General features: G+C 47.8%; 1 protein-coding gene across 1 annotated transcript in view; it reads right to left on the bottom strand.

Annotated features, from left to right (window-relative positions):
* Positions 1 to 23,258, bottom strand: part of SKIC3 (SKI3 subunit of superkiller complex) — a 2,336,627-nt gene that overhangs the window by 299,656 nt on the left and 2,013,713 nt on the right. Inside the window, exon 35 of the mRNA XM_069627646.1 lies at positions 16,516 to 16,644. Within this exon, the coding sequence (XP_069483747.1) occupies positions 16,516 to 16,644 (129 nt within the window). The remainder of the gene's footprint in view (positions 1 to 16,515; positions 16,645 to 23,258) is intronic.

Below are 23,258 nucleotides of genomic sequence, written 5' to 3' on the forward strand. Positions count from 1 at the left end.
AAAGAACCAACGAGGAACTAGCAGAAGAGGACCCCTACAACGACTGAACTGCCCGGAGAAGCCCTGCTGCAGGTCAGAATCTTCAGAATCTGACAGAGAAGATCCTCCAGGAAACTTCTTCCCTTGAGCTGGCGGGACCAACCAGTTCGCCCAAACTGCAAGCCAGGACCCCTCTGCTCTGGTCGAATTCGCTGTACAGAGCTACAGTGGGCGGGATAGACAGGAAGGTTTTAAGGAGCGGACCTTTTATTTGTTGCTTTGCTCTGCTGCTGGTTTCTTCCCTGGGTAGTGCAGGACCCTCCAGTCTTCCTACTTCTTGTCAGTCCGACAGTCGCTTCAGGAATTGTGAGCCTGCAGGAACTACCAGGAACGTCTGCCTCAGCTACAACTCCCTCTCCGTTTTAAGGTACTGTGCAAATCCAGTTGTCCGTTTCATTCAATCGTGGTGAAAGTGTTTGAAATCTTTCTCCAATTCGAGGGCTCGTCCTTCTCTTCGAACTAACTTTTATATCAACCAACCTCGTCCGGAAACCGCGCCACAAACTTTACCGCAAACTACCCTGAACTGTGTGATCTTGAGCAAAAGACTTTTGACCCATTGACTTTGGCCCTAAGCCTTTTCTATCTGATTCTATCTCTGTAGTTCCTCTTGTTCAATTGCCCTGAGTACTTACCTGTTGGTGTGATTTAATTTCTATTAACTTTGTCTTTCCCTCCCTTTTAAATTGCTGGAGTGCCATTTTGCTCCCACTTCATTTTGTGAGCTTAACTTGTCTGGAATTTAAGGGAAGTGGTGTGGTGTATTAAGAGTGTGATTTTTAGACTGCTTATAATAGTGTACTGTTAAACAACTGAAGAGTGAAATAAATGTATATTCTTTTACTTGAAAACCTTGAGTCAGTCTTTGCCTGAATCATAGTAATTGCTGTCCTTTGTGTAACTATTTGATACTGCTCACTTACTCTTGAGATAAGTCTGGCTGCTCCGCTACTGCTACCACATTAACTGTGTAGTACAGGCTTGTACCAAAGGTGAAATTGTACTGTCACTTGTAGTCTTAATTGTGTATGGTGTTCCCAAAGGGTACTGCATATAATTCTGCCTAATATCCCGCCAAGTACTTTTTATTTGGGGCACTTGTTTGTGGGCCCACCCGCTGTGCAATTGCCCTGGGCCGGACGGCCTGGGATGGAAGCAGGAAGCGGACAAGCCTGAGCAAGGGTAGCAAAGCTGGGCAGTTATAGTTAGTTAGAAAAGTTAGGGAAGTTTATGAGGGGAAGGGGTTGCCTGCATGTGGGTTGAACAGAATACATAGCGCTACATTCCGTGATGGAACATTAGGTGGATGGATGCAGGGGGGTAATGGGGTTGCATTGTGGAGGTGTCTAAGAGAAGAGGATAAAGGCAAACGGCAGGTCCCATAGACGTATTAACCTGGAATGTAAGCAGGTTGAATGCTTATGTAAGAGGGAATAGAATATTTACATGTCTGATGAGAAAGAAGGTGGACATCGCCTTCTTGCAGGACATGCATTTTACAGCCGAGAAACAAGTGCTAGTAGCTAGCAAATGGAGAGGACAAGTATTAGGATCTACGCATTCCGCTTATGCTTGCGGGGTATTGATATGGAAAGAGCCCTCAGTGCCTTTCAAAGTTACACACACCAAAACGGATAACGAGGGCAGGATGGTGTTAGTATAGGTCCTTCTGGAACACGTAGACACATTCTTAATTAATACATATGCCCCTAACCACAGTGCCGCCAAGTTTTTCCAGACCATGTATCCATGGCTAGGCCCCTATCGGGATAGTAACATGATATGGGGAGGAGACTTCACTGTACGTTGAATCAAACCCTGGACAGGTCAGACACGAAGTACACTAAACCTGCTCCGCCTGCCAGAACATTACAGAGGCTGGTGGACTCTGTTGACTTGGTGGACGCTTGGAGAGCTCTCCATCCGGCAGCCAGATGTTATTCTCATTTTTCAGCGCCACGTGCAGTGTATACAAGGATAGATAATCTTTTTGTAGGGAAAGAACTGATCCATCAGATTATGCATGCTCAGTGTGGAGGCAAAGTATTGTTGGATCATGCCACGCTTGGTCTGCAGTGGCAATTTGCGGCCCCATACCTACCTGGAGACTTAGGAGCAAATCATTGAGTAACCCCCCCATTCCGGGATAGCATACACAAGTGCATCACAGACTATGTGGCACATAATATGGGCAGCGTGGCTAGCGCGGGTCTTTCTGGTAAGCACTAAAGGTGGAGGTTCGAGGGGCCGCTATGGCAGGGTCCAGAGGTGTAAAAGCAAGCATTAATCGTGAACTGACCACCGTATAGGAACAACTGAGGGTATTAGAGCAGTCCCAAGAGCAAAATCCAGTCACCAGGGCAAAGATTAGAGAATTAAGGCAGAAATATATGGAATGTTGGGACAGACTGGGCAAGCATAGTTTTGCCAACTATGCGGAGGGCTGCATAAAGAAGGGGATAAACCGGGAAGATTGTTAGCATGGCTGTATGAGAAAGAAATGCAAAAAGTCCCTGTGCACTCAATAAGATTAGATCAAGGTGACCTATGCTACACCCAAAACAGGGTTAATGAGGCGTTCCGTGAATTTTATCAACAATTGTACCAGGAGGGGGCACTGGTGCCAGGTACCCACTTGGGGGACAAGTTGGGCGAGATCAAGCTCCCGAGCTTAACCCAGGAGGAAACAGATGGTCTGGACACACCCATTACACAGGAGGAGATATAAGCCACGATTATGAGCTTTCCGACAGGGAAGGCACCTCGGTCAGATGGGCTATCTAGCTAATTTTATAAGGAATATGCACAGGAGCTGGCCCCCCATTTGCTCAGCACCTACAATGATTCCTATGAGGTGGGCGTTCTCCCATTGAGTCTGAGAAAATCTATCATTATACCCCTCTTAAAACCCCATAAGTCACCGACAGACTGCACATCCTGTAAGCCACTCTCGATGTTTAATCAAGATCGTAAGATATTGACGGCGATATTAGCGACTAGAATGAAAAAAGTGATTCGGACCAGACGGGGTACGTCCGGGTCGTAGTATGTCCTGGAATCTGAGAAGATCACACCACATGATCAATAGGACAGCGTCCTGGGACATTCCATGTGCAATTGCTACACTAAATGCAGTGAAGGCATTTGACTTAGTGAGGTGGGATTGGCTCCATACTACCTTGCGTAGGTTCGGATTTGGGAAATTGTATGTAAAGTGAATCCAATTGGTGTACACCAGGCCAATGGCGAGAGTTACAACGGGTAGGGTGAGTGTTAAAACAGGTAAATGTATCTCCGAATCATGGGAGTTGGCTAAAGGCACAAGGCAAGGTTGCCCATTGTCTCCGCTGCTCTATGTCTCGGCCATGGAGCCAATTGCCCAGTACCTCAGGACGGAAGGACCAAGTTACTTACCTGTAACTGTTGTTCTCCAGCACGGGGTCTGGCAAGGATTCACATGCTTGTGAATATTCCCCGTCGTCAGGCTGGGAATCCTCGGTAAAGAAAAAATCAGTTTCAGTTTCATTTCTGAACTGTATTTCTCCTACTAACCAATCACTGAGCTCTGGGGTCTACTGCCCCCAGCCAATGACTGCCCTCTACCTACGCCCCTCCTCTGACAGCCATCTTCAGATTTGGTAGCACGTAAAGTGGCAGTAGGACCAAGAGAAGAGCCGCAGAGGGTAGGTGGGAGGGTCCGCATGTGAATCCATGCCAGACCCATACTGGAGAACAACCGTTACAGGTAAGTAACTTGTTCCTTCTCCAGCACGGGGTCTGGCATGGATTCACATGCTCATGAATAAAGAATACATAGCAGTACACACATGCACAACCACGGGAGGTGGCAAACACTCAAAATAAGCATCTCTTACCTCCTCACCAGGCTCACCTTCAAACGAACAGGTTGCGCAGCACTGCTTGGCCGACTCTGGACTCCTCCCAGGAATCCCTGTCGATGCAGTAGAATCTCGTGAAGGTGTGTGTCGACCTCCATGTAGCAGCCTGCAGATGTCCAACAGGGGCACACCAGACAGGAGCGCCGTAGTTGCAGCGATCGCTCTGGTTGAATGGGCTCTCGGACGGCCAGGCAACGGTCGGTTTTCCAACCAGTGACAATGGGTGATGCAGACGGAGAGCCACCTGGAAATGGAAGCAGTGGAGAGGGCCTTCCCATCGTTCACAGGAGGAAAAGTTCACAAAAAGTTTTGACGTCTTCCGGAAACTGTTTGTGCGGTCCACGTAGAACTTAATCGCTCTAGCCACATCCAGCGAGTGCAAAGTCCTTTCAGCTGGCGACAAAGGTGTCGGAAAAAATACAGGTAACACCAAGGGCTCGTTTAGATGAAAGTCAGACTGCACCTTGGGCATGAAGGAGGGGTGCGTCCGCAGCACCACCCACGTGTCATGAAAAGTTAAGTAAGGTGGCTTACAGGACAGGGTCTGAATCTCTCCCACTCGTCATGCAGAGGAGATGGCCACGAGGAACGCTGTCTTCCACAACAAAAACCTCAGTGGCACTGTCTGCATAGGTTCGAATGGAGAGCCCATGAGCTTAGTTAGCACCACATTGAGTTCCCACGCCGGGGCTGGAGCCTTCACCGGAGGAACGGAATAGTCCCTTGACAAACTCCTTAACCTGACGGTGTGACCATAACGATGACCGTCCCGGAGCTCTGGTGTAGCGGGAGATAGCCGCCAGATAAACCTTGATGGAGGCATGGGCCAACCCTGCTTTGGCCAACGACAGTAGATACGGCAGCACCTGCAGAGCCGTAACTCGTGGAGGGTCAATCTTCTGTGCACGGTACCAAACAGCGAACATCTTCCATTTGTGACCTTAGCATTTTAGAGTAGTTGATGCCCTGGCCTTGACAAGCACCTCCTTGCAGTCCGCTGCAAGATCATAGCCTCCGAACTCTAACGCTGCAGGAGCCAGGCCTTCAGATTCAGCGATCTGGGTCGTGGTGCAGAATTGCGCCTCCCTCCCTGGCAAGAAGATCTGCGATCACCGTAAGCTTGACTGGAGGGGACGCCGACATGTCGAGAAGGTGCGGGTACCATTTCTGTCTCGGCCACGCCAGTGCGACGAGGATCATCCTGCACCGGGACCATCTGAGTTGATTGACTAGTCGAAGAAGCAACGGAAACGGAGGGAACACATACAGAAACAGGCCGTCCCAGGGGAATGAGAATGTGTCGTCCATGCTCCCCGACTGGGGAAACCTGCTGGCGAACCTCCGGTACTTGGTGTTCTTCGCTGTCGCAAATAGATCGATCTGGGGATTGCCCCATCTGCGGAACAGGCGATGCACTCGGTCCCAATGAAGCTCCCACTTGTGGCAAGAACGCAGTTCCCTGCAGAGAGAGTCTGCAACAGTATTCCTCACTCCTGCCAGATGAAACGGGATGAGCAACATCCCCTGGGCGACGGCCCAGTGCCACAGTTCCTGCGCTTCTTTGGAGAGCGCCGGGAACCTGGTGACCCCCTGCTTCCTGATGTAAAACATTGTGGTGGTGCTGTCGGTGAAGACCCCCACCACCTTGCCCTTGAAGGCCGGAAGGAAAGACTTGAAGGCCCAAAACACTGCCTGCAGTTCCAACACATTGATGAGCAACGTTTTTCTCCTCCGGTAGCCACAGGCTTCTTGCGTGAAGACTTCTGTTGTGAGCTCCCCATCCTTCCAGGGAGGCGTCCGTCGTGACTGTCTCCTGGTGCGGTAGGGTCTGGAAATCCGTGCCCCCTGACAGATGCACGCAAACTCCCGACCACTTAATCGCTCGACTGAAGCTCTCGTCGAGCGAGATACTGTCCTCGAAGCTTCCCGACACTTGTATCCAACGGTCATCGAGGAACTCCTGTAGCGGACGCATCCGTAGCCTGCACAGTCGGATGAGGTAGATGCATGACTTGACGGTCCTCACTGTGGCGACCTTCAATGCCAACAGCCATTGCACCTTGCCCAATATTGTTGCAATACTGTCCTCCGACAGGGACGCCAGGCACGACATTGTGTTGAGTCGGGATCCCAGAACCAGAGCGTCCTACGATGGAGTCAAGGAGGACTTTGCATAGTTCACCGAGAACCCCAGATCTGTCAACAGATGAACGGTCCTCGCTGCGTGATCGACGGAGATGTCCTTTGAGCTGGCCCGGATGAGCCAGTCGTCCCGATAAGGGTAGACGTGGATCCTCGGCAGCCGCAGGTGTGCCGCCACTGGCGCCAGGCACTTGGTGAAAACCCTTGGCGCTCTCCTCAATCCAAAGGGAAGGGCCTTGAATTGGGAGTGCTTCCCTTGAACAACGAAGCGTAGAAATTTGCGGTGCCCCTTGTGAATGGGGATGTGAAAGAACGCATCCTCCAAGTCCAGGGACGACAGGACGTCCCCCTTTTCTAGCTGACCGAGCACGTGCTGAAAAGTGATCATCCTGAATTTATGGGACTTGATGTATTTGTGCAAACGACGGAGGTCTAGGATGGGCCTCCAGCCGCCGGTCTTATTTACGAGGAAGTACCTTAAGTACACTCCGGAGCTTCTTTGGGACGAGTTCTATTGCGCCTTTCTTTAGCATGACCTGCACCTCCAGAAGCAGCTGAGGGACATGGTTCTCCTGACTGGCCACCAGTGGTATACGGGGACACTTCCGTTGAAATTCCAGGGTGTGTCCATGGGTGAGAACGTCCAGCTTCGAACGGGTTGGTGAAGATGGTCTCCCACACGCCGACTAAGGTCACCAGCCGGCCCCCCACCAGGATGCACGGGGGAGCCCGATGCCACGGCCGGTTCAATCCTGTTTGGATGTCAAAGGGCCACCCTGAGGGACCCTGGCAATGATTACGTCCTCCTCCGAAGGCCTTGGAACGGCCCCTGTTAGTTTCCTGGGCCGAAGATCAGGAGGGCTGGAGGTACGAAGTGGAGCCCCCACCGAAACCCTGGGACGAACCTTGGGACTTGCTGCCTGAGGGCCCAAAAGGACGGCCTCCATTGTTGAAGAGTGCCCAAAGCCCGAGCTGTCTCTGTGTCCGTCTTCAAGGCTTGCAAAGACTCATCTACGGCCTTCCCGAACAGATTGTCTCCATCGAAGGGCATGTCCAACAACTTCGACTGAACATCCTGACGAAAGCTGGTGGCCTTGAGCCAGCCACGACGACAAAGGCAAACGCAGTTGCCCATTTGGCGGAACCCTGCGTCGGCGATGTCTGTGGCCACCGTGATGGCGTGGTCCGACGCCACTTCACCTTCCTGCAGAATTTCCAGCGCCTCTGACCTCTTGTCGTCGGGGAGGAAGTCCAGGAGGAGAGCGATCTTGAACCACAACTCCCGGTTGTAGCGTGCTACGATGGCGAGAGCATTGGCGGCCTTGATGGTAATCACCGCATAATAGAGGAACCTGTCGTCCCACGGCATCTAACTTCTTGGCCTCGCTGTCTGGAGAAGTGGCTGCTGCCGAAGAAGAGACACCCGAGGACGACTTCTTCGCCGCCGCTTACACCACTGAGTCCGGAGACGGTTCGGCCCGCAAGCACTTGGGCGCAGAGTCCGGCACCTTGTACTTCTTCTCAAGGCGATCCCTTTTCACCGATGCCGTAGAAGGGTTCTTTATGAGGGACAAGCCCTCATCCCAGATGCCATCCAGGAGCAGGTCCGAGAGGATGGTCTTTCTCTTCTCCTTGAGGTGCTGATATAAGAAGCCCTCCTCCTTCTTCTCCTCTGGGGTGAGCTGAAAAAGTTCCGAAGCTCTGGAGATCATCGAATGGAACAAGCCTATCTTGTCCAGCAGTGAAGTTCTAGGCAGCAGAGAAGGGAGGGCCCCTAATCCGCCGTCGTCGTCCGTGCCCGTCATCGATGTGTCCGGATCCGTCTCATCCCTCGAGGGGGGCAGGGAGAGTGGCGAAGGGGGGCAAAGAGGTGGAGGTTGAACTCTTCTCGGCTGGAGGCTCCCCCGTTGCCTGGGGTTCGCCGGCGCGAGGGGCATCCGTGTCCGTATCTCTGAGACCAGCGTATGCAGAGCCGAGAGAATGTCCACCGAAATGTCTCTAGGAGGTAGCTGAGGTGGAGTTGGCAGCTGTGGTGGTTGCGGAATAGGCAGCTGAGGCACCGGCTGTGCGCCCAGGCCGTCGTCGCCTTGCTGCTCCTCCTCGACGGTGTCCTCGCCGTCGTCACGTTCGTCGTCCCGCTCGTCGTAGGGCATGTCCCCTATGTTCACCTCCTCCTGGATGGGTTGCAGGCTGGTGAGCTCCACCTCAGAGAAGATATCCGTACCCTGGAGAGCCACCGCACCTCCCACCTTTCTTCGTCTCCAGAGATGAAGGTCCCGAGGAGATGACGGGCATCTTCTTCTCCGGAGTCTTCGCTATGGACCAGAACCGCCTCTCCCTCCTGGGAAGAAGGGACACTCTTGCAGTTGGGGTCGTGCCCTGCAGAGCCGCCTCAGCAGCCTTCGCCAGAGACGCCGCCACCCCCTCGATGGAAGGCTGGGCTTTCGCCGGATGTACCTGGGCCTTCACGGTTAGGGTCGGTACCTTTTAATGCTTGACCTTCTCCTTAGGGGGATGGTCCGAACCCTGATCCCTCTTGGTCTTCTCCAGTAGGGCGGACTTGGGCCTCTCCTCGAGTTTGCCCGGGTGATCCGACTTCCTATTGGCCGAAGATCCTGAGCATTGACTGGTGCCAGAGGCTGGAGACATTGAACGTGCCCTGGCCGCCGAGGAGCCAGTCACAACGGCCCTCCCGGTGACAGTGGACTTGCGGTGCTTAGCCTTCTGTTGGACCCCCATGGGAGGGGTGCCCTCAAAGGTCTGAGAAGCCCGCTCAGCATTCTTGGAACTGGGAGAGGCATGCTGCAAGGACCCTCCCACCGACCCTCCCAGAGCAGGGGCCTTGGCCTGTAGCCACTCAGTCAGCCACCTGTGCCGATACTTCATCGTACAAGGGGCCATCTCCTGGCAAAACGCACAATCCTCCTCCTTGTGCGTCGGATACAGGCAGTAAAGCCGCAGTTAGAGCAGATCTTGAACCGGGGAGTTGAATCCTTCTTCTCCTCCGACATGTTCCACGCGGTGTAGGCCTGAGAATCTTCTGGAAGCCTCAACGAAGAAACTCTATGAAATTCACCATTGAGGGGTGCTGAAGAAATCCGACAAGGGGTCCTCGTTAATCGGATGGGTTGATTGATGGAGCACAAGGCCCGATTGACCAGAAAATATAATATTCTTCCAAAAAATGATAAAAGCAGTAAAAGCTTGAGAGCTAAACACAAGGACTCCCAACCCTTGAACGTGCAGAAAAAATCTGAAGATGGCTGCCAGAGAAGGGTCTTAGTTAGAGGGCAGTCATTGGCTGGGGGCAATATGATCCAGAGCTAAGTGATTGGTTATTAGGAGAAAGACAGTTCAGAAATGAAACAAACTGATTTTTTCTTTACCCAGGATTCCCAGCCTGACGACGGGGAATATTCATGAGCATGTGAATTCATGCAAGACCCCATGCTGGAGAATACAGGGATGCTGGTATTGAAACAGATGGGGCCAGGCACCTGACATCCTTGTATGCGGATAATACTTTACTATATCTACAGAACCCAGAGAACAATTTGGAGCTGCTATTAGAGGCCATGTCACTGTTTGAGAAACTATCAGGAATTGCCATTAGTGTTGATAAATCGGCAACATTCCCGATAGCAGGGCTGAGGGGAGCAGGGAAGGGTACGCTGCCATTACTAGCCTTACAGTGGGTAGAACATACGTTTCGATACTCGGAGGTTAACGTGTATCATGATCCAAAGAAGGAGCACATACACAACACACTACATGCTCTGGAGGGTATTCAGAGCTGTATGAAGTTCTGGGCCAAATTGCTACTATCCATAATGGGGAGAGCGGCTTTGCTGAAGATGGTGGTATTGCCCAGAGTATTACACTTTTTTGTGAACGTCCCATATTATATACCTTCTTTAAGAAATTGGAAAGTATCAGCAGAAGTTTCTTGTGGAAGAATGGACGGAGCAGGATAGCGCTAGCAACACTGTACAAGCCACATGCGTAAGGGGGAATTAGGGTCCCGCACTTTGAACTATACTACACAGCGGGTCAGCTACAATTTGTGGTGTATTGGCTTGCAGAAGACCCATCACGGGACACACAAATGTAGCAATCCGCCGGAACGAGTTAGTATTTAAAGGACATACTGTGTATGGGGAAACCCCAAGAGAGCTGGCAGACACATCTGGTGTCACTGGTTGTGAAGGTTTTGGATAGAGCCCTGGCGGTAATGGGGCTGAAAGACCCCATATCGGTACAGACCCCACTGTTCTCTGTAATGTCAACCTCGCCTCAGGGGCATACGCAAGCATTGGGAAACCTGTGGGGTGGCCACAATAGGGGACCTGTTGCAGGATATGGAGTTTGTACCCTTCTTGGAACTGGCAAGTCAGACTGGGATACACACAGGCCAATACATGTCACATAGCGCCATCAAAAGTGAGGTCCAGCGAAGGTGGCCCGCGTATGGCGAATTAATGGAGAAACATTCAATAGTGGACACTCTGTATGACATAGCCGGAGGGGGGCAGACCAAATTGCGGATATATGACCTCCTACTGGCTAATGGGCCGGCTTGCCCCCTGGAATTAGGAAATAGGAGGAGGATCTGGGGATTCCCCTTCTCATATACACATTGGGGGAAGATACTAGGATACCACAATAAAGTGTCAAGAAAAGCACTGTTACAACTTATACAATTGTTGGTGAGGCATAGAGTGTATATGAATCTGCAGAGAATCTCCAGGTTTCTGGGAGCAGTACAACAGGGTTGTCCACGATGTAATTGTTAGGGAGAATTCTCATAAATGGCTGATTTCCCTTACCTAATGAGTCCCTCAGCAGCTTTGCTGGATTTCTAGGGTTTATTTTTTTCATCTAATAAGAGTATGGGCCTTTTTCCCACTTTTACATGTGTTTTGCTGTGTGTGTTTTCACTTTCTGTGTGATCCTGGGCACTGGAGCCTCACCTACTCCATGGCCTCATATTTTTCATGTGTATTACACAGCACCTTCAGTGCAGTGACACAGGGTTGTCTTTTAGACTTCCCACTGACTCCCATTTTCTGGGGCTGACTATTGTCCCCCAGAAAAGGTAAAGTTGCCATTAACTTTATTTTTGTCACTTTAAACCACAGACCCAGTACACCCCATCTTACATGGAGTATTGGAAACGGTTAATTCTTATCCCTTTTTGTCTGTGTCTCTTGGAGCATTGTTTCGCTCCCTTTACATCAAGACTTGGCTGGTGGAAGTGGTAACTACCCTAACTTTTCTACCGCGGTTATCTTATATAGCCATGGTATTGTTTTAGGCTATTATATTAGCCTGAAACATAAACCCGCTTCACCAAGTACATTTTATTTTGGCACCGGGCTGGGTTTATTTGCCATTTCTTTTTGTTAGTCTTTCTCGTGTTTTACTCTGCGCGCCAAACCGGGGATGATTCCTTTGTTCACCGTCTTTTCGCGGGCTTCTGCACAGAAGCCCTCCTTAAGGCGCCTGATAGTCTAGTTAGGCAGGATGTGAGGGAGGGATCTTCGGACCCCTGCCATGGGTTCCCTTGGTAACCCAAGTCGCACTCTTGTCTGATTGGCTAAGGGGACTGGCCTTGCCAGGCCAGCTACCCTGCTGTTTGATTGACAGCCAGGCTGTATGAATGGGGGAAAACTGCATAAAAAGCAGGTCTCTGGGACTGGAAAGACAAGAGTCGCCACTGGAACGAAAGAACCAACGAGGAGCTGATGGAAGAGGACCCCTACAACGACTGAACCGCCGGGTGAAGCCCTGCTGCAGATCCAGATCTTCAGAATCCGACGACAGAGAAGATCCTCCAGGAAACTTCCTCCCTTGAGCTGGTGGGACCAACCAGTTCGCCCAAACTGCAAGCCAGGACCCCTCCTCTGGTCGAATTCGATGTACAGAGCTACAGTGGGCCGGATAGCCAGGAAGGCCGGACCCTGCTTGGGTTTTAAGGAGCACACCTTTTATTTGTTGCTTTGCTCTGCTGCTGGTTTCTTCCCTGGGTAGTGCAGTACCCTCCAGTCTTCCTACTTCTTGTCAGTCCGACAGTCACTTCAGGAACCGTGAGCCTGCAGGAACTACCAGGAACGTCCGCCTCAGCTACAGCTTCCTTTCCGTTTTAAGGTACTGTGCAAATCCGGTTGTTTGTTTCGTTCAGCCACGGTGAAAGTGTTTGAAATCTTTCTCCAATCCGAGGGCTTGTCCTTCTCTTCTCTTTGAACTAACCTTTCTATCAACCAACCTCGTCCGGAATCCGTGACACAAACTTTATCGCAAACTACCCTGAACCGTGTGATCTTGAGCAAAAGACTTTTGACCCATTGACTTTGGCCCTAAGCCTTTTCTACCTGATCCTATCACTGTAGTTCCTCTTGTTCAATTGCCCTGAGTACTTACCTGTTGGTGTGATTTAATTTCTATTAACTGTGTCTTTCCCTCCCTTTTAAATTGCTGGAGTGCCATTTTGCTCCCACTTCATTTTGTGAGCTTAACTTGTCTGGAATTTAAGGGAAGTGGTGTGGTGTATTAAGAGTGTGATTTTTAGACTGCGTAATGTTATACAACTGAAGAGTGAAATAAAAGTATATTCTTTTACTTGAAAACCTTGAGTCAGTGTTTGCCTGAATCATAGTAATTGCTGTCTTTTGTGTAACTACCTGATACTGCTCACTTACTCTTGAGATAAGTCAGGCTGCTCAGCCATCGCTACCACTTTAACTGTGTAGTACAGGCTTTACCAAAGGTGAATTTGTACTGTCACTTGTAGTCTTAATTGTGTGTGGTGTTCCCAAAGAGTACTGCATATAATTCTGCTTCACAGTAACGACATGGAAGCGGGCATGCTCCATATGTTTTTGGCATGTCCGGTGGTGGGGCGGTAATGGCAGGAGATAGCAAGTAGATTCCAGAAAGGGGGAGTAGTACTGGATGCGCTTTCACCGAGCGCATGCCTGTTGGGGTGCTTCCTGTGCCCCATGGGGCCCGAAACATGTTGCCAAGCTGAAGGATTTAGCGTGTATCTTGGCTAAATTTAGAATCGCAATGCCATGGAAATCGTCCAAAGGCCCTGGAATAGAGGACTGGTGGAGGGACATGTATAGGTGGGAAATGGTGGAAACAGTGGCGGGGCAGAGAGACGGTGGGTTGCCCTGGAGGGAAGAGGGGAATGGGAAGCCTTTTGGTACACTTTGTTTACTAAGGTTTCCACTGAGAAAGTAGAAGAGGACAGGCACTTGCATGAGTACAGGTGATTCTTTCCTGATGGTACATAGAGTGTTTATAGAGAAATAAACAGCAGGCGGTGGGGGGATGAGAGTAGGGGGGGAGGGAATATTGGGAAGACAAGGGGTAAGGTGTATGACATGTTAAAGGTGGTTGATATTGTATATGATGTTGCAAGTTTTGTTTGGTTTGTGTTTTGAGAAAATAAAATCTATTTAAAAAAAAAAGATGTGGACCATCAGAGGTGACAATCCTGAGTTACAATATGCCGCCAACTGTCATTTTCAGAGAACAGCTGCCGCTGCATGGCATCCATCAAGACGAAAAATCTGTAGGATGATGCGATCCATTAGAAGGTGTGCCTTATATACTTTGGGGGCCAGGGAATCAAAAAACAAAAAGCATACTGGTACATGAAGCTTTATAACTATGCATGGTGGTTTATAACTGAGAAGACCTTGACAAGGTGAACTGTGTAACGCCTTCACCTTGAACCACTGGTACCGAACCTCATGAACATGAACCGTCGAGTCCGTCATACCTTATGTATTGAACAAATCTATTGTATGCTTTGGTCAGAATCCAACGTGAAAGCCCAGATGCCCCGGGGCAAGGCGCGCAATAAAAATAAAATAAATACAAATACGATGCCACATGATATTCTGATTAAGCATATGGATGCTTAGTCAATATCCAGCGCTTTGTACTTTGACTGAAAGAAATATGCAATTATTCAAAATATGTTAACAAATTAAATGGGAAAATGTTGATGCCATCTAGAATCTTCCATATCATACTTTTAGATTTGTGATTTTCAAGAAGTAACCTCCATCACTGTTACTGATTTATTTCTTAGCACTAGTAGATTGGGGAAATAATCGGTCTTCCACATCCAGACCTGTGTTATTGTTGGTGTAATTAGTCATGGCTGCCCCTGTGAGGGAAAAGGAGCAGGATTTTCTGTTAAGTTCACCGATACAAGGGGGAGTATTGTGCCCAGTCATTGCTGCCTTTTAGCACTTTTGTTTGTCTTAAGCGCCCCATCTTCTGCTAGTATCCACCATTAATGAGAGGCCATCCTGCCTGAAACGTGTAATCTCAGAAACAACACTCTTTTTCCTTTTTATAGGTTGAAAATGGAGAGAAAGAACATGGAGTTGGCAAATGGCCATATGATTCTAATGCTTCCGACTGTTTGCCTTCCCCTCTGAGACATGAGTGCTTCTTTGTGTGTTTTCCTTGACTTCTGTTGAACCTACAGCTTTATTTTCTTGTGGTTACTTATTTCTATTACGTGTTCACTGCATCACAGCAGAGGTTTTAGATTTACAAGTACCTCCTAGTATCGCATCAGTTTATTTATCATTAGACCTACTCCTCTGGAACCACAATTGTGTTCTTTAATTTTAAATTTACTATCCATTGTATTTCTGTATCATTATATTGTTTATGCACTAATGTTGTTGTGCTTTGGTCACTCCTCATACACAACTTCTACTTGCCTATTCTAACAGTTTTCAGACTGGGTGTCTAATAAACCTAACTCACATGGTCAAGTACTAATGTAAATGGAATTGCTAGAGTTGCAATTTAACCAGAATCTCACCTGCCATTTTAGGTTTTTGTAGAAAGAGATCCTTGATGGACTGTTAAAGTGACACAACAAAGAGTTGCTGCAGTCCTTATTCATGTCGCAATTGCTTTTAATCAATTGGAGGACCTTGTTACTCAATGGGTTGAAGACTCCATTTTTAGTTCTGAATCATTATTTAACCTCTTGGTGAGAAGCCTTAGTGCCTAGCTCTCTTTAATGATCTCACTGTGGATATCTTTTCACAATCTCTGATGGCGTTTATCTGCCACTTTTGTAAAATGAATCTTAAAGTCTGACAAATTCTGTCAATTCAGTCTAATTATTGGTGTTTGGCGAAAGAGCAATCCTCCCAGTAAACAGGAAGGGTAGTGGGTTTCAAAGTGCAATTGGGTGCTTTTTTTCCAGTAGTTTGGATAAATAGTTAATCTGAGTATCTTTTCCATTGTTTTACATGTTCCGCAAAAACATTCTTGTTGTAAATTATGCAGTGTCTCTCACATTTCCCCATTCACAAATGTGCTACATCTCAAAGATAAAATACTCCCACCCAAAGCAATTTCATCCAAGTCTCTTAAAAAATCATGGTCTATAATGATCGGATGAGCTCTGCTTTGAAATTTTTGCTATGCTATAGCCATTGCACCCCACTGGAGAATGCCACATCTACCGTAGCCATGCTGTCCACATGCTCATCAAACAGCTTTACTTCAAAGATTGTTATATGTATCAAATCTATTGCATATGAGGGATTTTTCTGTATGAAAGGATTCGGAAAAACTCTAATAATAAGCCAAATACCAAGTCAAAATTTCAAACTATGGGGAGGCCCGGGTCTTCCATAAGATTCCTATGGACTTTCAGGAGAACATATATTGCTGGTAGTCTAGGATCCCTATTAACCAAGGAAAGACCTTCTTGCTGATCCAATTTTATAAATATTGCAAAATTTGTGTCTGTTCCACTAATGACCATGTAGGATCCATCATTAGTGGTTGATAACAACTCTTGTTGGCTACTGACCAATTCTTTCCCTGTAGTTAACGGTGTGCTGTAACATAATTCTGCCTCACTTATCTGCAGACTTTATTGTAACTATTTGTTTTGCAATAATCGTGGAGAGGTTTGGTGAGGTGGAGAGTTGTTCGGGGCGCGAGATTGTACGTTTCTGAATGCATAGCTTGTTTCTGACTCAAGGCACATTAGAAAGTAAACTAAGAAAGTCATTGAGAAGAGCATTCAATGCATTGACCTTTTTATTCCAAATAACTTTCTATTTCACTGAATTTTTGTAGGCTTCAACATTCTTCTCCTTTTTGGAATAGTATCCCATTGGCAAAATTCACAAATATCAGAAAAATTCAAAAGCTGTTATACTAGTGAGGATAAAACAAAATAAGGTATGTCTTGAATTTCCAAAACAGAAGGCCTCAATGTTTGCAGCAAAATTTGCATGTATGAAACATACATTTTAAGAATTTGTATTTGAAGATCAAAAAAGCTCTCTGTTGGGAGAAATACGTGCTCCCAAAAATTAAATTAATCTAAAAGCATGCCATGAAAATTAATGTCTGTCAATATGTTTGTGCTCCAACTTACACTTAGCTGAAACTGTGGCTGCAAAGTTAACGTCTAGCTCTCTTCTCTTAGGCAGTGTATTCTTCAAGTAGGAAACTGCATTTTCAGCGTAGCAGGCAGTCATTAGACCAGCCCAGGCAGCAGGATCGTCTATAACAGAAAGGAAAACCACATATTTTGAAATGTCAGCTATTTAATAAGTTGTGACGCAAGAGTAAAATTGAAAGAAATAACTATATGGCTGCTGTGACAGCTGTTAAAGTAAACAGGTCATGTTGGAAGAGATAGTGTTTAGAGATAAAAGTCACAGTCTCACGTAGAAGAAAAAATGACTTACCAGTAACGTTCTTTCTATGGATATTTAAGTGCAAAGGAACTATAAAATCATAAAGCACAACCTAAATTGAACAAATAGTGTGGTATCCAACAGGTTTTCAACAACTCTTTTTACTTCTCCCACAAAAAGCTTTCAGAAGCGGGCAAAGATGGGAGGTTGATGAGAAATCTGTTGGAAGAGAATCCATGGAAAGAACATTACCGTTAAGTAATTTTTCCTCCAATGGATTGCATCCTCTCACTGATTTCCCATCTGGATAGACTCCCAAAGCAGAGTAACAGATGGAGGCAGGCTTAAAGCAGCTAAATTACATCTCTAGTACAGTGAGATAGGAGTCCCGACGGAACTTCCTCACCAGCTTTCTCATAACCCTCTAGTATACACAGCACAATCCAGTGCAACAATGTTTGCATGGTAACTGCGCAGCACAACCGTGCCCACGGGGAGGATACAAACAATTGATCATCTCAACAAAAAGGCTCTGTTCTAGCCAAACAGTAACTGAGCACCCTATCCGGTTCCAATCTATGAAGCATTTCCTTATATTTAGAGGTGTTAGATAAAGGGGAAAAAATAGGCAGCTCAATCTTCTGAATAACATGAAAGTCAGATACAACTTTAGTAAAAAAAAAGGATTGCCTAACTCTGGAAGAGACCTTCTCATTACAGAACTGCTCAAAGGTTGCCTTAGACGACAATGCCTGCATCACACTCACACGCCTTGCAAACGTGATAGCCACTAAGAACACTGTCTTCAACATGAGAAGTTGAATTGGAGTAAAATGTAAAAGTTCAAAAGGTACACCCAATCAAGAATGACAGGAAAAGGTTCAAGTCCCAAGTTGGAACCCCAAATTGTCACGGGTCTCAGCAAGAATGTGTGTGGTATAACCCAAGGGGGATGCTGGAGGGCTTTAAAAAAGACAAAGAAAAGACATTGGAAGAGATGTAAGCCCTACAGAAGTCTTCTTTGCCCTCTTTGCACAAAGAAAGCTCTGCAAACTACATCACCCAGCAATCCTAGAGCCAGGAACTACTTTCTTCAGGCCATGTTGGGAGTGGCACGGCAACGCGCATGCGCGAAGATCCGAGCACAGGGCTTGTGCTCAGTCCTCCAACACGAGCGGTCGCATTCATCGGAGCTCCAGCTTTGGAGATCACAGCGAGGGGCCACGCCCCAAGGATCTCCATTCCGGCCCCTTGCAACAAAGCCAAGTGGCACTGCCTCTAATGGGAAGAACGGACGCATGCTAAGTGGGAGAAGAGACAGAGGGAATCACGCACAGGGGGCATTGCCCAGAGGCTACAGACCATCCTGCGCTCGATAAAGCTAAGTCTGCGCACGCTGTTACTAAAGTTTTGCCACAGCATTGCATGATGCAAGGCGCATGGAACTGCACCAAACCTTATTGCGCTGCATGTTTGAACCGCACAATTAGCCATGTGCGGCAACAGAGATTAAAAAAACTAGCCACATGCGGCTTATGAGAACCACATACGTGGGAACAGAATCTCACCCCTGAGTTACGTGCAACTTATGAGAACCGCATATTGAAAGGCCACATGCAGCTGGCTGTGGCATTGAAAATGCACGCCCAAAGCCACATGCGGTTAACCGCTGCATACTAAAGCCACGTGCGGCTCTTGAACAAATGCACGCCCAAAGCCACGTGCAGCCTCTAGTAAAACTTTTCATGTTCCCAGAAGCCTGCATGTGGAAGGCTTAGGCAGTCCCTTAGTGCATGGACACTCTCTTGACAGCCTGCATGAGCACATGTGAATCAAAAAAAGCTTGTGCACTTTCTAATTTAAGCTCTTATTGCAGCATTTGAACTGCTCCAGAAAACCAGACCTGGAGTGCGCAGTGTTTTAACCTACTGCAAAGATGGTAGTTGTATGTATGCATGTATGAACGAGTGTAGGATTGTTGAAATGTTTTGTTTTCTTTCTTAAAATCCCCTAACCCATACAGCATCCTTTTCCTAAACCTCTATCCGGTTTTCCTCAACACCCAAACCCATCCAATCAATCCCTTCACCAAGATCTTGTTGCGTCTCACTGCAGACTCCCTGCCAGCTCTACCTAGTGCGCAGTGATCCGTCGGCTTGGCCGAAGCCGCTGATGCAGTGACCATTGGTGTTGGGGCCGTAGCTGGGTCCTTTGCAAAGGGGCCTAGCATCTTCATTCAGATAGACTTCCATTCCTCTGGAGTAGAAGATTGTGTAGGAAAAGGTACCTGTGGGCTTTCTTCCTCAAAGTAATCCTTGCAGTGGTGGCTTCCCTTCTTAGAAGATGAAGAAGGAACACGTTAATTCCCTATAACTCCTGTTCTCCAGCATGTGTCTTGCATGGATTCACATGCTCACGAATATTCCTTGTCGTCAGGCTGAGAATCCTCAGTAAAAAGAAAGCAGTTTCGCTTTAGACTGAAAACTGCTTGTTTCTTCTAAAACCAATCATTGTGCTTTGGGTCATACTGCCCCCAGACAATGCCACTCGTCTTCCAAAGCTCCACCCCTGGTGGCCATCTTCAGATTTGGTAGAGCGTGTAAAGTGGCAGTATTAACCAAGAAGAGCCATAGAGGGCAAGGAGGGAGTGAGGGAGGGTTTTCATGTGAATGCATGCAAGACCCATGCTTGAGAATAGGAGTTACAGGTAAGTAACTTGTTCCTTCTCCAGCATGGGGTCTTGCATGGATTCACAAGGCCATGAATACGATTACTCAGCAGTATATATACACAAACACGGGAGGTGGCAAGGCTCAACAGAAGCAATACACTTACCCCTGCAAAAGACTCACCTCAAGCAAACAGGTTGCGTAGCACCGCTTGGCCAACTCGGGACTCCTCTCTGGAACACCTGTCGACGCAATAGAATCTCATGAGGGCGTGGGTGGAGCTCCACGTATCGGCCCTGCAGATGTCGAGCAGGGGAACACCAGAGAGAAACGCTGTTGTTGCTGCAATGGCTCTGGTGGAGTGCACTCTCAACCAGACTGAAGAGGTCTGTTGGCCAGACGTTGACAGTGCATGACAAAGCCGGATAGTCACCCTGGACAGGGCCTTCCCATGTCCCACTGGTCCAAAACTGCCAAACAGCTGAGATGTCTTCTGAAAATCTTTCGTGCGTGCCACATAAAACTTCAAACCATGAGCAACGTCCAGCGAATGCAACACACTTTCTTAAGGTGAAGAAGGGTTCGGAAAAAACTGTGAGGGGTCAGAAATGAGAGACGGACACTGGTAGGGTTCTTAACATTGCCCATGTTTATTAAAGCAAAAAGAGTGGAATAAAGTCTGTATCCTAATGAGAATGAGAATGTCTCTACATACGAAACTAAAACTAAAGCCAGATGACCTTGTGTCCAAATTGTATCTCATCCTCACACTAACAAATACAAAACTGTGCAAGGTAAATGTCTCTAGTTCCAACCCAACAAAAGAAAAAGTGTGAAGGTTCAAATAAGTGATGATTCAAGGAAAGCAATCATAGTCAGGAGTTGACTCCCTTCCCCTGAAACAATTCAGGAAGTCTATTTGGAAATATGTTGTTCAAACAATGTTCTGTCCAAATGAATGAAACTGTCTCTTTGGATTAACACAGAAAAAATGACTCATCCATAAAATACTGTTGTCAGAATAGCCTGAACTTTTTTTGGCAACATTTTGGCGACATAGTAGCTGATTGTGTCAACAGGGACGACAATGAGGGTTTGATTGTTGATGAAGAGGCCGCTGACGAGGTAATGATCTTGGTAGACAAGGTCGTTGACAAAGAGGCCGTCAACATGTGGGGGTACTGGTAGACTAGGATGACGTTGACAGGGCTGGTGCCCCTGGTGCTGACGAAGACGAGGGAGCCGCTGACAGGCCTCCCGCAGGTCTGGCCTTCAACAACTTGTCCTTCGAAGAAGTGAGTTTAGAATGAGTTAGGGACTTTTTCGCAGATGGAGGTAACCTACCAGCTGGTATGCTAACCGTCAACGGATCAGGCGACTGGGAGCGACCCCTCCCCGAACTTGATCCCACAGCTGCGGCGACCTTCGAGGGAGCAGAGGGAGCGTGGTGCTTGGCCTTCTTTTGGATACCCTCGGAAGGAGCATCCTCAAAGGACCTCAACCTCTTCTTCTCAGAGGGAGCATGCTAATGGGACCTACCAGTCCTGAATGAGGCATGACTGCGCCTGGAGGCCGTGCCAGAGGCCTTCCCCTGGTTGATCCACACCACTAACCTCCGGTAGCGGTCATGATTGGTCTTCGACGAGAAAGCTGTGACAAATCTCGCATCCGTCAACATCGTGGTCCGGATGAAGACAATAAAGGCACTTGAAGTGCGTGTCCTCAACGTAAATGTTCTTCAGGATTCGCTAGTCATTAAATACTCCTTTTTGCCACATCCAACATGGTCGTGGTGAGATGTAGGCCATGCCTGGGCACGTCAAAGTCAAGTAGAGAAGATCCAATGATGGAAAAACTGATCTTCGCCGACAACGGGTCCCCGCTGCCGGTAGTCACCACGTGATGGTAGACAAAGAATAGATGGAAGAAAACTATAAAAACTATCCAAAAAAAAGCAAAAAATCTATGCATTTTGAGCAGGGAAGCGCAAGGACTGGCAACGTGCAGTAACAATCTGAAGATGGCCACCAGGGGTGGAATTTAGGAGGACGAGTGTCATTGGCTGGGAGCAGTATGACCCATAGGACAATGATTGGTTATAGAGGAGACGAGCAATTTTCAGTCTAAAGCAAAACTGCTTTCTTTTTACAGAGGATTGCCAGCCTGATGACAGGGAATATTCATTAGCATCCGAGTCCATGCAAGACCCCATGCTTGAAAGGAGAAGAGTGATGCTGCGATGAACCACTGGGAAATCTTGCAGTGCTTCTTTGTTTTGTCCTTTAAGACAGGGGACCGTTCCTCTGTGCCGCGATCCATGCCAGTGACCTCAAACGTGTTCACTTACCACCATTCTACTAGTGGAGGAAGATGAGGAGTTAGGCTTCATGCTCTCGAAGAGCCTTCAAGTGCATTGATTGGTACGACGCAGTATCATGTGCGTCATGGCCTTCACCAAGACAGTAAAGGCATATGCGATGCAGGTCTGATTCAGACATCTGATGCCCATAATCCATGCAGGGATTGAGCCCACAAGACCTCGCTGGATTCGGCATCACGATGAACTCATGAGACTCATAAGTGTTTCCAGTAGCGAGCAAAGTGCACAGAATAAAGGACAGGGCGCAGCGCCTCTATATATACTGGCCCGACATCAAGTCTGATCATTTGTGAGGAGCCGAAGCAGAGCCGCGCTGCAACCGCTGTCAGCAGAAAACCTTTCTGAAGAGCAGCTGCTACTGGGAGATTGCTATCATAGATGAGGAATCAGTGGAAGGAGGGAGTCCATTAGAATGTTTCTTTTGCTACAGATTTCCATTGTGTAGGACCCATGTAACCTATGAAAAGCTAGTCTCCACTCTAAAGTCTCCCATTCTAGAAATGTAAAAACTTATTTAGGATCCAGTCTATGAAATCTCTACTCTTCTTTGGACGGGTGAAGCGGAAGGTAGAATACGGGAAGGTGAATCTTCAGTAAGAGATGAAATACAAACACCACCTTTGGTAGAAAGGTTGGCCGTACCCTAAGCGCCACCTTGTCTTTAGTGAACACTGTAAATGGGGGCTTGCAAGCTAGGACTTGCATCTCACTTGTAAGATAGAGCTTGTGCGTAATTGATTGCCACCAAAAATAATTTTTTCCATGGCAGCAGCCTGTGTGGACAAGAATGCATATTCTAAAAAGTAGCCCCCATTAAGAAAGTCAGTACAAAGTCTGTCATGCTGCCTGAGAACTGTTATCATTTAGATCTAATGGCCCACTGAAGTGACATTGATCTTAGTTGGTCCTCCGACACCAGAAAAATGAAGGATGCCAGACCCAGTAACCAAAGAAAGTCTAGGGTCGGCACTGTGAGGGCATCCAAAAACCTCATGACCCTCTGCTGGATGTGAAGAGACCTGTACTCGGTAGGGAACGCTTTCTCCAAGGTGGAGTTCAGGACCACACTAATTAACTAGAGCATTTGTGAGAGAGTCATATGGGACTTCTTGAAGTTGAGGGCGATGCACAGCAGGTGTAAGAGGTGTCAGGTGTGGCTGATATGGTGTGGAGCCTGCTACAGGGAACGTGCTCCAATTACCCCTGTTAAAGGAAGACCAGAATCCCCAATCTCCAAAGACTGGCTGCCACCACTGAAAACCTGGTAAACACCCTTGTGGGAAAGATGAGTCCAACAGGTAGAACACGAAACTGATAATGAATACTGCCAATCACAAACTTCAGGCATTTTGTGTGCTTGGGATGAATAGGCACATAATAGTAAGCATCCTGTAGATTGAGTGACATCAAACAATCATTTAACTCCAGG

Source organism: Ambystoma mexicanum, chromosome 6p (assembly GCF_040938575.1).
Source record: "Ambystoma mexicanum isolate Mex_15411 chromosome 6p, UKY_AmexF1_1, whole genome shotgun sequence".
NCBI lineage: Eukaryota > Metazoa > Chordata > Amphibia > Caudata > Ambystomatidae > Ambystoma > Ambystoma mexicanum.